At 44.1% G+C, this 18145-nt stretch overlaps 1 protein-coding gene across 1 annotated transcript in view; it reads right to left on the reverse strand.

Moving 5' to 3' along the window:
• The window catches only part of crppa (CDP-L-ribitol pyrophosphorylase A), a 487012-nt gene that overhangs the window by 465003 nt on the left and 3864 nt on the right, over window positions 1-18145 (reverse strand). Inside the window, exon 2 of the mRNA XM_078535079.1 lies at window positions 8756-9035. Coding sequence (XP_078391205.1) covers window positions 8756-9035 — 280 coding nt within the window. The remainder of the gene's footprint in view (window positions 1-8755; window positions 9036-18145) is intronic.

Raw genomic sequence — 18145 nt, forward strand, 5'->3', positions numbered from 1 at the left:
GACAAGTAGAGTGAGATCTAGGAGCCCCGCATCCCCCTCTCACGTAGTCACTGATGGATGCCACCTAGGGCTACAGCGATGGAGTGCTGGTCCTGTAGCAGTGCAGGACCAATATCCTGGACCAAGGTCTTTATGGTGGTCACCAACCTGCCAGTGTTGACCTTGGTGCATTGGCATGCCAGCACTATCACTCAGACTGACGGCGGACAGACTCCTCCATTGTATGCTGCAACCTGAGGAATGCAGCTGACATCCCTTCCTGATTTTTCCTTGACTGTAACTGCAGCTTTAGCAACCGATTTAGGACAGAGTCCTGAGGCTCATCATCTGTCTCGTGCTCAGTAGAATCGTGGCCTCCAGAAGTTCTCCAAGTGTTGGCAAACTCAGTAGTCCCTACCTCCACCTGCTATGGACAAGATTGTGGGCTATGCTCGCCAGATCGTGAGCCTGAGGTTGCTCTAAAACTAGGTCACACCAATGTGTGGGTCTCTGCGCTGGTAGAGGGTGTAAACGCTGTGACGGGTCTTCTATGGTACACCCCTCTGATTCCTCATCCCAGGTTTCCTCAGGGCTGGAGATGAGGCTTGGGGATACCATCGGGCGCTTTCCAGAGGTGTCTATGAGAGAAAGGAGTGATAATTACCGCATGGCAGATGACTCTAAAACAGGTTGTCCAAGGGATGAACTGGTGCAGGATCCTCACTTGGGTACGTGCCGCCATCCTCACCGTTGGCACAGGCATGGTCAATGTCCTCTCCGGCCAGTTCAATGGCTCGATTCGGAAACTCTGTGAGGACCTTGATGACCCCAGTCATCTTTCTGTTGTGCATGAGCTTGTCCTGATAAAGACAAATGGAGAGAGTGTGAGCAAGACGCAGGCCTGGGCAGATAGTATAGATTCCTGGTATGCAAGGGTGGTGAGGGGAGCCATGGATGAGATGAGAACGTGATCTCCAGAGTAGATAAGCCCAGATGGAGATGTGAGGGTGTGTGAGAAAGTGAGTGGTGATGTCCCTTGCACTTGCAGTGAGTGAGATGCCAGTGAATGCGTAAGGGGCTTGTGAGTGTGTGAGTTGAGTGATGAGAATGTTGACTTACCCTGGCGAAAAGGATGAGATCATTCATCCTCTTCCTGTTCTGGATGGCTGATCTCTTCTGAACCACATTGCCACTGACCACCGCTGCCACTGCTTCCCAAGCCAGATTGGTCACCTTTCTGGACCTCCTACGGCCAAAGCAGGGGTAGAGTCTCTGGTGGCGAGCCTCGAATGCATCCAGCACGCACTCCTGTGATGCATAATTGAATTTGGGGGCTGCTTTCTTCTTGGGTTTCAGGGCCAATGTTGGCAGCCCTGGAGCAGTCCTGGACTGCCAACATTGACAATGCTGTGTGCACCTGCATTTTGAAAATTTATTTTTTATTACTCATTTATGGGATGTGGACGTTGCTGGCTAGGCCAGCATTTATTGCCTATTCCTAATTGCCCTTGAGAAGATGGTGGTGAGCTGCCTTCTTGAACCGCTGAAGTCCCTGTGGTGTAGGTACATCCACAGTGCTGTTAGGGAAGGAGTTCCAGGATTTTGACCCAGCGACAGTGAAGGAACAGTGATATATTTCCAAGTCAGGATGGTGAGTGGCCTGGAGAGGAACTTCCAGGGTGGCATGCCCATCCATCTGCTACCCTTATTCTTCTAGATGGTATTGGTCATGGGTTTGGAAGGTGCTGCCTACGGAGTCTTGGTGAGTTTCTGCAGTGCATCTTGTAGATGGTACACACTGCTGCTACTGTGCGTCGGTAGTGGAGGGAGTGAATATTTATGGAAGGGGTGCCAATCAAGCGGGCTGCTTTGTCTTGGATGGCGTCAAGCTTCTTGAGTGTTGTTGGAGCTGCACTCATCCAGGCAAGTGAGGAGAATTCCATCATACTCCTGACTTGTGCCTTGTAGATAGTAGACAGGCTTTGGGGAGTCAGGAGGTGAGTTACTCATTGCAAGATTCCAAACCTCTGACCTGCCCTTGTAACCACTGTATTTATATGGCTAGTCCAGTTCAGTTTCTGGTCAATGGTAACCCCCAGGATGTTGATAGTGAGGAGACTCAGTGATGGTAATGCCATTGAATGTTAAGGAATGATGGTTAGATTCTCTCTTGTCGGAGATGGTCATTGCCCGGCACTTGTGTGGTGCGAATATTACTTGCCACTTGTCAGCCCAAACCTGGATGATGTCCAGATCTTGCTGCATCTGAAGAGTTGCGAATGGTGCTGAACATTGTGCAATCATCAGCAAACATCCCCACTTCTGACCTTATGATGGAAGGGATGTCATTGATGAAGCAGCTGAAGATGGTTGGACCTAAGATGGTTGGCGCCCGGAATGAGGAAGCAGTGAGCTGACGGCGGGGCAGGTGAATCAAAGACCACCCACCAGCGATCCGTGTATTTCCTGAGCATATAATTAATGAGGCAGGGAGAGGACGAAATGGCGCGAAAACCTGCCACTGCGGCCGGTGAGTGCAACACTGTTTTTCACACCGCTCCCGCACTTCGTGCAATGGGGGAAATATCCCACCCATAAAATTATACCACACAGGAGACCATTTGTCCCATTGAATCTGTGCTAGCTCTTTGAACACTATCCAATTAATTCTACTCCGCTGCACTTACCCCTTAACGCTGTGTTTTTTTCCTTTCTGGATTGATCCAGTTCCCTTTTGAAAGTTATTAGTGAATATTCTTCCACCACACTTTCAGGCAGTGTTTCCCCATGTCACCTATGTTTCTTTTGCCAATTCTCTTAAACTTCTATCCTCTGGTTACTGACCCTTCTGCCGATTTACTCCATTAAAATTGTTCGTGATTTTGAACCCCTCTATTAAATCACCTCTTAGTCATCCATGCTCCAAAGAAAATAATCTCAGCTTCTCCAGTTTCTCCACATATATTTCTCTAATCCACTTCATTTGTTACACTTCCTCCAAATTTCCCATTAACCTTCCACTCCTGAACGAGTCATGCTAGACTATTTTATACAGAGTGTGTTAGCCCATCAAAGTCAGTGGACAGCCAAGTTGAAACTTGTCCTGGCCTCATATCCACAAAGATCACTCGTTAGTAACCAAGAATCATAGCAGAACAGAAGGAGGCCATGTCAACTCTTTGAAAGAGCTATCCAATTTGTCCCAATCCCAGTTCTTTCCTTGTAGCCCTGTATTTTTTAACCTATTCATCTATATATCAAATTCCTTTTTAGAAGTTACTATTGAATCCACCAGCATTTCAGGCAGTGCTTTTCCATAGCATAACAACTCATAAAATGTCTCCTCACTTCTCTGATTCTTTTGCCAATTAATTTAAATCTGTGCTCTTGAGTTACCAGCCATCCTGCCAGTTGGAGCAGTTTGTCCTTGTTTATTCTATTAAAAGCTCTTATATTTTTAATACCTCTTATTAAATCTCTCCTTAAAAGAAAGGATATACTTGTATTTTTATAGCGCTTCTGATATCTCGTTTTTTACAAAAATGATATAGCCAACAAAGTACTTTTGACGTAATTTTGTACTTCAGTCACCTGTTGTAGTGTAGGAAACAGGGGAGCACAGCAAGCTGCCACAAACAGCAATGTGAAAAAGACCAGATAGTCTGGTTTAATGGTCTTGGTTGACTTGTCTGTTCTAAGCAGAACAATTCAGTTTTGTTAATCTTTCCAACCACCTTATGTGTCCCAACCCTGGTAAGAGCGAAAACCTTTGCTGACTAATTTTTCATTCACCCCTTGTGGGTAATTGCATATACCAATTCCCAGCCGAGAACCTCCGAATTGTTTTTATTTTTTTTCTTCTCTTCCCATTTCTCTGCTCAATGCAGCATATACAGCCAAGTAAATAACAAGGTGATCGAGTTCCAAGATTCTTGTCTGTACAAACTTTAACCGCAGGAGAGCAACATGTGACTTGCTCTCTGATTTTCTCCTTGTAGTTAGCACGTCCCTATAACACAGCTAACATCAATAACTCGGCCAGAAAGTCTCTAATATCATCCCAAAGCACCTCAAATAATCACATTCCAGCGACACCAACAATGGAAAGCGTTCATATAACAAAAAATTTGTATTATAAAATCAACACAAAATCATCTCCAGTATATAGATGCTAATGTAATCAATAAAATAACCTGCATTTTCCCCCAACCCTGTCAATCAATACGCACTGCTTTGCTGTTCTTTTTAATAAAAAAATTCCCAGCAGTCATCTACCTTCCTGAAGAACTGTGGAGTGCAGCTTCTAGTGCATCATGCATGTCCAGTACTAGCATTTACTTATGTGCAAGCATTGATATTGAGAGTCAGCAACAGAGACACAACAGTTAATCTCATCCTGTGCTCACCTTTACATAAAATCATATATAGAGTTTATAGCACAGAAACAGGCCTTTTGAGCCAACAGCTCAGTTGTTAGGTCAACTGTGTTATTATGGTTCACACAAGCCAACATATTTAAAAGACATGAATTCTGGTCCAGATCGCAAAAGGATGCATTTGCTGCATCCCTGAGTTACATTGCCATACAAATAAATGGGGGAGTTGGTGGCACAGTGGTGTTGTTACTGGACTAGCAATCCAGAGACCCAGGGTAATGCTTTGGGTTCGAATCCCCCCCACGGCTGATGGTGCAATTTGAATTCAATAAATAAAAATCTGGAATTAAAAGTTGAATGATGACCAAGAATCCATTGTCGTAAAAACCCACCTGGTTCACTAATGTCATTTAGGGAAGGAAATCTACCATCCTTACCTGCTCTGGCCTACATGTGACTCCAGACCCACAGCAATGTGGTTGACTTTTAAGTGCCCTCTGAAATGGCCTAGCAACCCACTTGATTGTATCAAACCGCTACAGAAAATTGGATAAGGAATGAAATCGGACAGACCAATCTGGCATCGACCTCGGCACCGGAAACGACAACGGCAAACTTAGCCCTGTCGATCCTGCAAAGTCCTCCTTACTAACATCTGGGGACTTGTGCCAAAATTGGGAGAGCTGTCTTACAGACCAGTCATGCAACAGCCTGACATAGTCATACTCACGGAATCATACCTTACAGATAATGTCCCAGACATCGCCATCACCATCCCTGGGTTTGTCCTGTTCCACCGACAGTACAGACCCAGCAGAGGTAACGGCACAGCAGTATACAGTCGGGAGGGAGTTGCCCTGGGAGTCCTCAACATTGACTCCAGACCCCATGCAGTCTCATGGCACCAGGTCAAACATGGGCATGGAAACTTCCTGCTGATTACCACCCACTGCAACCCCCCACCCCTCAGCTGAGGAATCAGTGCTCCTCCATGTTGAACACCACTTGGGCGCAGAATGTACTCTGGATGGGGTCTTCAACCTCCATCGCCAAGAGTGGCTCGGTAGCACCACCACAGACCAAGCTGGCTGAGTCTTAAAGGACATAGATGCTAGACTGGGTCTGCGGCAGGCTGTGAGGGAACCAATAAGAGGGAGAAACATGCCTGACCTCATCCTCACCAACCTGCCTGTCACAGATGCATCTGTCCATGACGGTATCAGTAGGAGTGACCACCTCCTTGTGAAGACGAAATCCCGTCTTCACATTGAGGATACCCTCCATCATGTTGTGTGGCACTACCACCATGCTAAATGGGATGGATTTCGAACAGATCTAGCAACTCAAGAATGACAACCATGAGGCGCTGTGGGCCATCAGCAGCAGCAGAACTGTACTCAACCGCAATCTGTAACCTCATGGCCTGGCATACCCCCCACTCTACCATTACCACCAAGCCAGGGGATCAACCCTGGTTCAACAAAAAGTGCAGGAGGGCATGGCAGGAGCAACACCAAGCATACCTAAAAATAAGGTGTTAACCTGGTGAAGTTATAACACAGAACTACTTGCGAGCCACGCAGCATAAGCCGCAAACAATAGACAAAGCTGAGGAATTCCACACCAACGGATCAGATCTAAGCTCTGCAGTTCTGCCACATCCAGTCATGAATGGTGGTGGACAATTAAACGACTCACTGGAGGAGGAAGCTCCACAAATATCCCCATCCTCAATGATGGAGGAGCTCAGCACATCAGTGCAAAAAAGGCTGAAGCATTTGCAACAATCTTCAGCCAGAAGTGCCGAGTGGATCCAAAGCCTGTCCAGCATCTACAAGGCACAAGTCAGGAGTGTGATGGAATACTCTCCACTTGCCTGGATGAGTGCAGCTCCAACACACTCAAGAAGCTTGATGCCATCCTGGACAAAGCAGCCTGCTTGATTGGCACCCCATCCACAAACATTCACTCCCTCCACCTCCACCACCAACACACAGTAGCAGCAGTGCGTGCCAACTACAAGATGCTCTGCAGGGACTCACCAAGAGTTCTTAAGCAGCACCTTCCAAACCCATGAGCACTACCATCTAGAAAGTCAAGAGCAGCAGATAGATGGGAAGACCACCACCTGCAAGTTCCCCTCCAAGCCACTCACCATCCTGACTTGGAAATATATTGCCATTCCTTCACTGTCTCTGGATTAAAATCCTGGAGCTCTCTCCCTAACAGCACTGTGGGTGTACATACATCACATGGACAGCAGTGGTTCAAGAAGGCAGCTCACCACTACCTTCTCATGGGCAATTAGGGATGGGCAATAAATGCTGGCCAAGTCACCAATGCCCACATCCCATGAATGAATAAAAAAATAAATATAGGGAAATGTGATTCTGAACCAGAGAAATTATCTACAGCAGATGCCAATTAGTATATTGGTAAAATACTCCACCAATATTCAGTTAAAGCAACATGCCTCAATGTTGTACATTCTGCCTTTTTAGTGATAACCATCTCAATCCATCACCTCCAAATGAATCCACCACTATCAGTAGCAATGATTTATCTGTAATTGTTGGCACCTCATGTTAATGCTGTCCAGTTCATAATGCACTGGATCTCCAAATAAAGCTATTTTCATCAAAGATCACTTGATACAATACTAGATTGGGAACCCTGGTCAGTTATTTCCCTTCCTAACTCAATGCACTGAAACAAATTGCGAAGATTCTACCACCTAACCCCTAGCTGAGATCTCTTCGTTTAGCTCTGACAAAGCCTGCGACCTCCAGATCTGTATGACTCAGCTACTTGTTTGGATAAGAACTGCTGGATCATGAGCACAGCTTTGTAAAAAATTTACAGACTACAAAGATTTATGAAGTAATGTATGTCAAAGAAATTGGCAGACATACGATGCTCAATTATGCCATGTCAAAGAAATTGGCAGGCATACGATCACTTATATCATGTCAAATAAATATTTCAGTGGGCACACTGGCCCAGAGTTTCCACAGGGGTTCCTGATCGTCCACTAAAACATCAGCAGAATCCTCTGGGAATTGGATAAATGGCCAGTTTCACACTATTTCTCCCAGAGTTCCACAGATCTCCCACCAAGGTTACAGCAGGAGGTCAAGACAACTCCTACGTCAATTCAGGGCCATTATATTTAATGCAATTTTTAGATTCTACAGGTCTATTATAGATTAGTCTCAGTGCTTACTTTGATCTTCTAGCCATTATCTACAAAATCTGTGTTTCTTAATGTCAAAAGAGGATACTAATGTGCAAACTAGCTGATGAACAAACATCATGATGTTATACTGAGTCAGAAAGGTCTAAGACTCAAAGCCTAGTCTCTGGTAAGTTAGTTGATCCAATCCCAAGTTTGCTATAAGAGTGCTAAGATTGGCCTTGCTGCCCATGATACAAAGGGAGGAGGGAGTTATCCAAGGTTCTGGCTCATGATCGCTTGAGACCATGATGGAAAGTGTGAAGGTTGGATGAAGATAGAATCTAGCTTTGTTATAACAGCTCATGTAGTCAAATAACCAGTTAATGTTCAAGGTATGTGCTGACATGTGAGGAAAGATGGAAGGGATACCTCGAATTGCACCTCGACACAAGTCACTGCCTTCAGGAGAGAAAAAGAGAAATCAGCAGGGGGTGGAAAAGTACCAATGTAGCTCACACAACAGGCCTGTCCATTAATACAGATCTTTGTAAAGGAATGATAAGGTAGATAGAGAGCACCTATTTTCTCTGGTAGGGGAGTTCAGAACAAGAGAGAAGAACCTTACTTCTTCACACAAATAATAGTGGAAATCTAGAACTTTCTTAACCCCAAAAGCTGCTGAGTCTAGGACAATTAATAATGTCAAAACTGAGATTGATAATATAGGAACATATCAACTAGGAGCAGGAATAAGCCATTCGGGCCCTTGAGCCTGCTCTGCCATTCAAATAGATCATGACTGATCTTCTACCTCAACGCCATTTTCCCGCACTATTCCCCTATTCCTTGATATATTTAATATCTAGAAATCTATTGATTTCTCTGTTGAATGTATTCAATGGCTAAGCACCCATAGCTTTCTGGGGTAAAGAATTCCAAAGATTCATCATCCTCTGAGTGAAGAAAATTCCTCCTCATCTCAGTCCTAAATGGCCTACTTCTTAATTTTGAGACTGTGTCCACTAGTTATAGAACCCCCAGCCACGAAAAACATCCTTCAAAACACCTTCACCTAACAAAAATCCAGGCATTACAGAACCAAGGCAGCAAGTGAAGTTAAGATACAGATCAATCAAGGTCTAACTGAATGGTGGGACAGGCTTGAAGGGCTGAATGGCCTCTTGTTCCTATGTTCCATCAGTGGTATCACAATATTTTTACATACCCCATATTCCTTCGCTGCAGTGGCCACGCTAAACAAGATGTCTTCTTCTAGAAAAGGTCTCACTGCATCGTGAATGATCACCACCTCAGGTTTCTCCAGCCAAGATGTATGAGGTTGATTTTCCACAAATGCTTTTAGTCCATTGAAAATTGACTGGTGACGAGTGAGTGCACCTTCAACAACGGTTACTCTTGAGTGACCATAACGGTCTATAATTGAATTCATCAATTCAAAGTTCTGTTTTGACACCACCACCACAATTTCTTTTATCCAGTGAACTCTGCAAAAGAAAAATAAGATTTAGCAAAAAGAAACATTTCACAAACTCATAAACCAAAACGATATCATCATTGACATGAATACATTCACTGACCCATAACTTCCGATCTCTGGTGGGGTAGTACCCGGGAGGTACCACAGAAGATGCGCTGGGGGACCCAACTCCCCCCCCACCCCAAACACCACCACCAAGAAGTCCCCAAGTAAGAACCGCACAGGAATGCCTAGGAAGTTCAAGCTTCTGATGGGCAATTACCCTGCACCTGGAACTGTCTGATACTCTGATTTAAATCGGAGACTTTGGATATTTCCAACTGTCTTAGCAGAATTGTTACTCAAGAAAAGTTAGAATTAAAACCACTTCTAATTCCAGGGTAACGATGGTATTCAGCCCCCCTCAACCGACCCTCCATGAGAACCCCCAGACCACCCTCCCAAGGCCCTGACTAACCCCCCACACTCTGACTACCCTCCGGACCCCCGACTACCCCATTCCCCAACTACATCACCCCCGCCCCAACTACCCCAACTCACTGACTACCCTCCCAAACCTCGACTACCCCATCACCCCCCGACTACCTCCCCAACATCCTGACTGACCACAAAATCCCCCAACATTGTCCACCTGTCGCCCCGACCCCCCGACTACATCCCACCCTCTCCTCTGATTACCTTCCCCATTACCTCTCCATCCCACCGGCTACTCTCCCGACCCTCCAACTACCCCCACCACTCTCCTGACTATCCCCCCCCAACCCCCTGACTGATCACAAACCCACCGCCAATTGACCACCAGACACGACCGACTGCCCACACCCACCCCCACCCCGCTACCCCCTAGGCAGACCCTCGACCAATCACAAGACCTCCCCGACTGACCACCCAACCCATATTACCTCCCACTGACCCCCAACCCATCCTAAGCCCCACACTGACCATCCAACCCTCCCCACTGACCACTCAAACTCCCCCACCCACTGACCATCCGACACCCTCCCGAACATCTGACCCCTGCCACTGCTGACCATCTGATCTCCCCACCCAGTGACCAGCCGACCTACCCACTCCCCCGCCACTGACTACCAACTCCCCCATCCTATCCACTTACCTTACACACTTACTACACTTACCTTCTCCCTGGCTTCTCAAAGTGGCTGACACCCTTAAACTTAGCTGCTTTTGGCAGCTAGTGTAAAAAAGAAGCATGGCTTCCTTTCCTCCACTTCTGCGGCATTCAACTGAAGGCCTCGGGAACCCGCTGCATTGTACTTTCTCACCCAGCCCAAGTCGAAAGGTTGGGTGAGAAAGCAACAACTGCATTCCAATGCAAATAAAAAGGGGCAGAATGGCAATCCAACTGTGACTGCCACTCCTCAGAAATTCTGGCCCAATATTAACATGAGATCAATTATGTAAAAGGCTTGTAGCTATCTTTTCAACAATTCTTACAGTATACATGTATATCTCATAATAGCCAATTCTGGCAACAGTTACTGTTTCCGAGATTGCTTACTTCCAGATATCATGGGCTGGATTTTCAATGAGTTGGGGAGTCTCTGTGGAGGACTGAAAATGGCGGCCAGGACCCGATTCCAGACTTCCTGACCCATTTCTGCGGTTTCTGATTTTTAGTAGAGCCTTTTAAGGATGTAGGCTTGTTTGGACCACAAGCCCGCACCCTGAACTCCCGACCTGGCCAGCTCCATTGCAGAGATAGGCATGACCTAGTCTTCTGAAATTTTTATGCAGTCGGGCCAGCTTTTCAAAGCGGCGTTGTTCATGGCACCTCAGAGGTGTCATGAACAACAACCTTTATTCTTTCATGGGATGTGAATGTCACTGGCAAAGCCAGCATTTTTTGTCCATCCCTAATTACCCTTGAACTGATTGGCTTGCTGGGTCATTTCAAAGGACAGTTAAGAGTAAACCACATTCCTTGTGGGGATAGTTTGAAAAATAGAGTCGAAAGGTCTTCCTCATGACCCTGTGTGCCAAGTTATGCCCCTCCCCAGCCATGGCTTCTCATGCCAAGGAATGTTCCCTACCCACCTCATAATGAGCCAAGTCTCATTCTGCATTCATAGCTGAGTGCCCAGAAATCCATTAGACTGTTGAAACAGAGAAAACATTGCTGGGTTAACAGCTCTGCCTCTCTGATCTCTTGGTCAATTGCACAATGCTTATTTACACAAGATAGAGAGATTTCTAGTGCTTGCAGTTTCTGGTTTTGATATTTTGTTCATTTGTTTGCTCAGCTGACTTATTATCTCTCTGCAACATTTTCTCTACATTATGTGTGAACCAGTTCCAATTCTCATTACATGTGACCATGTGTCAACACCCATTGATCACCTGAAAGGTTACAGGATTTTTCGTTCAGTCTATTCAAAAAGACCTTGAAGTTATCCCATTGCAGCATCCAATTGCTTCTTCATTGGTTCTAATGCTTTTGCATCCACTATGCTATCCTGAATTTCATTAAATATATTACCTTCACTCTTTGCATGAAAATGGATTCCCTGTTATGCACCCTAACTTTACCATTTGCTGATGCCTGTGACCCCTTATATCATTTTCACAATTATATTTGAAGTAATTTTCCAGATTTACTTTCCCCATCTGCAAAAGTCTCATAGGTGTCAGCCTTGGCTCAGTGGTGGCAGTTTCATTTTTGAGTCAGAAAATCAAGGTTCAAGCCCAACTCCAGAGACTTGGATGCATAATCTGCGCTGACATTCCAGTAGAGCGCTGACTGAATGTTGCACTATTGAAGGTATTGTCTTTCAAATGTGATTTTAAACCAAGGCCCTGTCTGCCCTCACAGGTACAACAAAGCTATACTTCAGTATTTCAGTCTGACAAAATGATCCCTAGGGAAGTCTCAACAGCAAATATAACAAGCTCAGGCTGACTCAATAATTCAAGGCAGACTCAAAATATATGGGACAGGGTCCAGCTGAAAACTGCTGAATGAATGCATGCTGAAATTAGTGCCAAACTAGGTAAATGAAAAGGCTCTTAAAAGGTGTTGAGGCATGCATTTATATCCTGAAGACAAAAATATATCACCAAGGAAGCAAAATAGGTGAGTTATGTGCTGAGTTTCAGGAAAAAACATAATCTGCAGACAGAAATTCAAGGAAGATAGGCACCTATCAACAAAATGCACCAAAGCATTGGGCCACAATATATGGAGTGTGTTACGCAGCTCAAGAGTCAAATATACATCGTGATAAACAGAAAGCGAGTTTGAAAAAAATGTTGTTGCAAATTAGTAGCTGGAATATCATTTTATTGGTAAAAGTATTGAGCGGGTGAAGGCTTTCCACTAGTTTCATTGAAAGCTGTTTTCCAGCAATTGTTAGAATTGTGGACAATGTTTCATTGTATTATTTAGAAATTCCTGTATTAGGGAAAATAGTATCAGCTGCAGTAATCACAGAATCCAGAATAAGAAATATAAGATAATCAAAAACAGATCAAATAAAGAATTTGGTGACTTCTTTTTCCATAGAAAATGGCAAGGAAGTGAAATTCACAACATGTGGAGTAGCTGATACAAATTACACTGACACCTCTGAGGCAAAGCTTTACAAGGGAGAAAGGCACACAGGGATATAGGGCAAGGGTGTGGAGGTAATTTGCATGGGAGGAGACTCATGAGGAGTAAGAACACAGTCATAGACCAACTGAGCCAAATACTTAGATAAAAGCAAAAAACTGCGGATGCTGGAAATCCAAAACAAAAACAAAAATACCTGGAAAAACTCAGCAGGTCCGGCAGCATCTGCGGAGAGGAACACAGTCAACGTTTCGAGTCCGTATGACTCTTCAACAGTTCTGTTGAAGAGTCATATGGACTCGAAACATTGACTGTGTTCCTCTCCGCAGATGCTGCCGGACCTGCTGAGTTTTTCCAGTTATTTTTGTTTTTGTTTTGAGCCAAATACTTGTCTCTGTGCTGTAAGTTCTATTTAATACATCATGGGCTGGATTTTACAGCCCCAGCCAGGCACGTTTCCAGTGGGGGGGTGGGGGGGGGGCACATAAAATATGTCAGGTGCCCAGGCCACCTCCATCCACCCCATCCCAGACCTGTTCCCCATAATATGGGGGCTGGGTAAGTCACCCACTAGGCTGTCTGGCCTTATGCCTACTGAGGTCCTTAACTGCCCAATTAATTGGCAATTAAGGGCTTCAATCTGCCATAAAACGCTGGTCAGTGGCAGGCAGACCAGAGTGTGAAGGCCGTTTTTGAAAGGGCTTCTTTGAAAAGGTGGGAAGGAAGGAGGAAGTAGGGGGGGTGGGGGGGTGGGGGGGTAGGGTGAGAGTAGTGGGGAGAGGGGGAGTTGCTTTTAAAATCTCGTATTACTTCCGTCAGAGACTTATGGCACAAATTCACGCTGATGCTGTTCAGAGTAAGCAGATAACCTAAGGCACTGCAACTGTCCACAGCAGCCCTAGTCTGGGAAGGTGGGGTGAAACAGAAATCAATCAGCGTTCCTGCTTCTAATTGTTGTCCAATGAAACCTACAGGAAAATGCATGAGCTGATGCCAAATGGAGTTTAGATAGGCTTGGTTACTTCTGTATAGACTCTGATTGTCAACACTTAACATAAAAACATAGAAAATAGGAGCAGGAGTAGGTCATTCAGCCCTTCAAGCCTGCTCCACCATTCAATATGATCATGGCTGATCCTCTACCTCAACGCCATACTCCTACTCTCTACCCATACCCCTTGATGCCTTTAGAGTCCAGAAATCTATTTCCTTCTTAAATGTGTTCAGTGACTTGGCCTCCATAGCCCTCTGTGGCAGAGAATTCCACAGGTTCACCACCCTCTGAGTGAAGACGTTTCTCCTCATCTCAGTCCTGAGTGGTCTACCCCATATCCTGAGACTGTGACCCCTTGTTCTAGACCCCCCAGCGAGAGGAAACATCATCCCTGCATCTAGTCTGTCCAGCCCTGTCAGAACTTTATACGTTTCAATGAGATCCTCTCTCATTCTTCTAAACTCCAGTGAATACAGGCCTAGTCCACCCAATCTCTCCTCAATATGACAATCCTGCCATCCCTGATGAACCTTCACTACACTCCCTCAATGGCAAGTGTATCCTCTCTTAGGTAAGGAGATCAAAACTGTACACAATACTCCAGGTGTGATCTCACCAAGGCCCTGTACAGCTGCAGTAAGACATCCTTGCTCCTGTACTCAAGTCCTCTCGCAATGAAGGCCAACGTACCATTTGCCTTCCTAACTTCTTGCTGCACCTGCATGCTTGCTTTTAGTTAAAAGCAAAATACTACCATTAACACCCCTTTGTCCTTTTGTTCATGACATCTTTGGCAATCTCTCCTTTGCCTCCACCTATCACTGGCCTTCTATCCAGCTTCACCTGCTCCGCACCCCTTAAACAGTATAAATTTCATCACATTTTTACTTCTCTTTAGCTCTGAAGAAGAGTCATACAGACTTGAAACGTTAACTCTGTTTTTCTCTCCACAGATACTGTTAGACCTGCTGAGTTTTTCCAGCATTTTCTGTTTTTGCTTGCTTTCAGTGATTGGTGTACAAGGACACCCAGGTCCCTTTGTACATCAAGATTTCCCAATCTATCACCATTTAAATAATACTCTGCCATTCTGTGTTTCTTACTGAAGTGGATAATTTCACACTTATCCACGTTGTACTGCATTTGCCATGTATTTGTCCACTCATTCAACCTGTCAAAATCGCCTTGAAGCCTCTTAACACCCTCCTCACCGCTCACATTCCCACCAAGTTTCATGTCATCAGCAAACTTGGAAATATTACATTTTGTTCCCTCATCCAAATCATTGATAAATATTGTCAATAGCTGGTGCCCAAGTACTGATCCCTGCGGTACCCAACTAGTCACCGCTTGTTACTCCAAAAAAGACCCGTTTATTCCTACTCTCTGTTTCCTGTCTGCTAACCAATTCTCAATCTATACCAATATATTATCCACAATCCCATGTGCTGTAAATTTACACACTAGTGTCTTATCTGGGCCTTAATCAAAATCTTGCTGAAAATCCAAACACACCACAACTACTGGTTCTGCCTTATCTATTCTGCTAGTTATATCCTCAAAATATTCAGGTTGGTTTGTCAAACATAATTTCCCTTTCATAAATCCGTGTTGACTTTGTCTAATCCCGTTGATATTTTCTAAGTATCCTGTTATCACATCCTTTATAATAGACTCTAGCATTTTCCCTACTATTAATATTAGGTTAACTGATCTGTAATTCACTGTTTTCTCCCTCCCTCCTTTTTTAAATAGTGGGGCTACATTTGCTACCCTCCAATCTGCCAGGACTGATCCAGAATCTACAGAATTTTGGAAGATGACAACCAATGCACCTACTGTTTCCATGGCCACCTCCTTTAGTACCCTTGGATGTAGATTACCAGGCCCTGAGGATTAATCAGCTTTCAGTCCCTTTAATTTCCCCAGCACTACTGTTTTAGTAATACTAATTTCCTTCAATTCCTCCTTCTCATTAGACCCTTGATTCCCTAGCATTTCTGGGAAGTTATTTGCGTCTTCCTCCGTGAAGACAGAGCTAAAATAGTTGTTCAATTGTTCTGCCATTTCCTTGTTCTCTATTATAAATTCTCCTGTTTCAGACTGTAAGGGTCCTACATTTGTTTTTACTAATCTTTTTCTTTTTACTAATAGAAGCTTTTACTGTCCACTTTTATGTTCCTTGTAAGTTTACTCTCATACTCTATTTTTCCTGGCAATCTCTTGGTCCTCCTTTGCTGAATTCTAAACTGCTCCCAATCCTCAGGCTTGTTACTTTGTCTAGCAACTTTATATGACTCCTCTTTCGATCTAAAACTATCCTTAATTTCTTTTGTTAGCCACATTAGCCGCTTTTTCAGTTGTGTTTTTGTGCCAGAAAAGAATGCATAATTGTTGTAATGCATAAATCAGTCCTTAAATATTAGCTATTGTCTATCCACTGTCATGCCTTTTAATGAAGTTCCTTCTATCCATGTTAGCCAACTCATGACTCATACCTTCGTAGTTTCCTTTGTTTAGATTTCGGATCCCAGTTTCAGGTCCGACTACTTCGCTTTCCATTCTAATGAAGAATTCTATCATGTCATGGTCACTGTTCCCTAAAGGACCCCGCACAACAAGGTTATTAATTAACCCCTTCTCATTGCACAATACCAAATCTAGGATAGCCTGTTCCCTAGTCGGTTCCTCGACATACTGGTCTAAAAAATCATCTCGTAACACATCAGCAATTCATCAGCCACAGTATTATTGCTAATTTGGTTTGCCCAGTCTATATGTTTGGAGGCCTATAGACAACTCCCACTAATGTTTTCCACCTCTTGTTGCTTCTTAGCTCCACCCAGATTGATTCTACATCTAGATTCTCTGAGCCAATATCCTTTCTCACTATTGCACTGATTTCATCCTTAACCAATAACACCACACCACCTCCTTTTCCTTTTTGCCTGTTTGTCTTAAATATTGAGTACCCTTGGATATTCAGTTCCCAGCCTTGGTCACCCTACAGCCATGTCTCCGTAATCGTAATCATATTGTACCTGTTGACGTCTATTTGCACTGTTAATTCATCTACCTTAGTGTGAATGCTCCGTGCATTCAGATACAGTGCCTTTAGATTAGTGTTGTTAGCATTTTTACACACCTTTTTTTGTACTATGGCCCTATTTGCTGCTAGCCCTTGTTTCCTCTGCCTTCCACTTTGCTTTCTACTTTTCTGTCCTTGATTCCTATCTTTGTTTCCTTCTCTTGTATTTCCCTGCTCAGGTTCCCATCCCCCTGCCAGCCCAGTTTAAACCCTCCCCCACAGTCCTCACAAATAGCCCTGCAAGGATATCGGTCCCGGTCCTGCTCGGGTGCAATCCGTCCAGCTTGTACAGGTCCCATCTTCCCCAGAATCGGTGAAATATCCCTGTATAAATCACCACCCTCAGGAGAGGAAGGAGATGACTGGGAAAATAAAATTAGCCTGATTACTATGACCTGGTTCAAACGTGCAGCATTGAAAACAGATAAATCCTATTGCAATTTTACAACAGGCATTGTCGACTATCTGAAATGCTGCAATAAGTCTAAATATATTTACAGAAAGATGGTAGTTCTCAATCACTCAATTGGGCGATGCAAAACACAATGCTATATGACAAAAGCATCAAAGTGATGCTTGTGTACAAGACCACCAGAGGAAAAATGATGCATGGTTTTTCTGATTTTTCTCACTACCTTCAATGGAGACATTTGGCCTTAAAATCTTCTCTTACCAAACCAATCCAAAACTATATCTAATATACCAAGAAAAATTTCTCTCAGTAGCACTACCTTGGCAAAGGAGGATTTATAATCAGCTTTGAAAAATAAACCATGAAGAGAACTTCAAAAGTTACAATGCCCATGTCTAATTGCAATTCCAGTCAGCTTACACTTCAAGGTGCCTAACGCATGAGTGTTACATTCAGACATTTAATCAAAGTGTGGTAGGACACAGAACCAGACCAAACAATAAACATTACAACTATGCTGCTAGTCACTTAATTTTGTAGATTTTGCTGCACCCTTACTTCTTTCATTTAATCTTGTCTTGCATACCATGTATCACGGACTGAAGCCATTGTTCCCCTAGTACAGCACTTCAGATAGTCCACAATGCCTGTTGTAAAATTGCAATGGCATTTATCTGTTTTCAATGCTGTATATTTGATCATAATAATCAGGCTAATTTTTTTTCCCCAGTGATCTCTTTCCTCTCCAGAGGCTGGTGACTTATACAGGGATATTTCACTCAAGTGTCGACAATCAGAGTCTATGCAGAGGTCACCAAGCCCTACCAAAACTCCACTTGGCATCAGCTCATGCATTTTCCCATAGGTTTCATTGGATAACAATTAGAAGTACGAACGCTGACTGATTTCTCTTTCACCCCACCTTCCCAGACTAGGGCTGCTGTGGCCAATTGCAGTGCTTCATTATAACAGTGACTACACTTCAAAAGTACTTCATTAGCTGTAAAGCACTTTGAGAAATCCTGAGGTTGTGAAAGGTGCTATATGAAAAACCT

The sequence above is a fragment of the Cetorhinus maximus genome, chromosome 3 (assembly GCF_964194155.1).
Source record: "Cetorhinus maximus chromosome 3, sCetMax3.hap1.1, whole genome shotgun sequence".
Classification (NCBI taxonomy): Eukaryota; Metazoa; Chordata; class Chondrichthyes; order Lamniformes; family Cetorhinidae; genus Cetorhinus; species Cetorhinus maximus.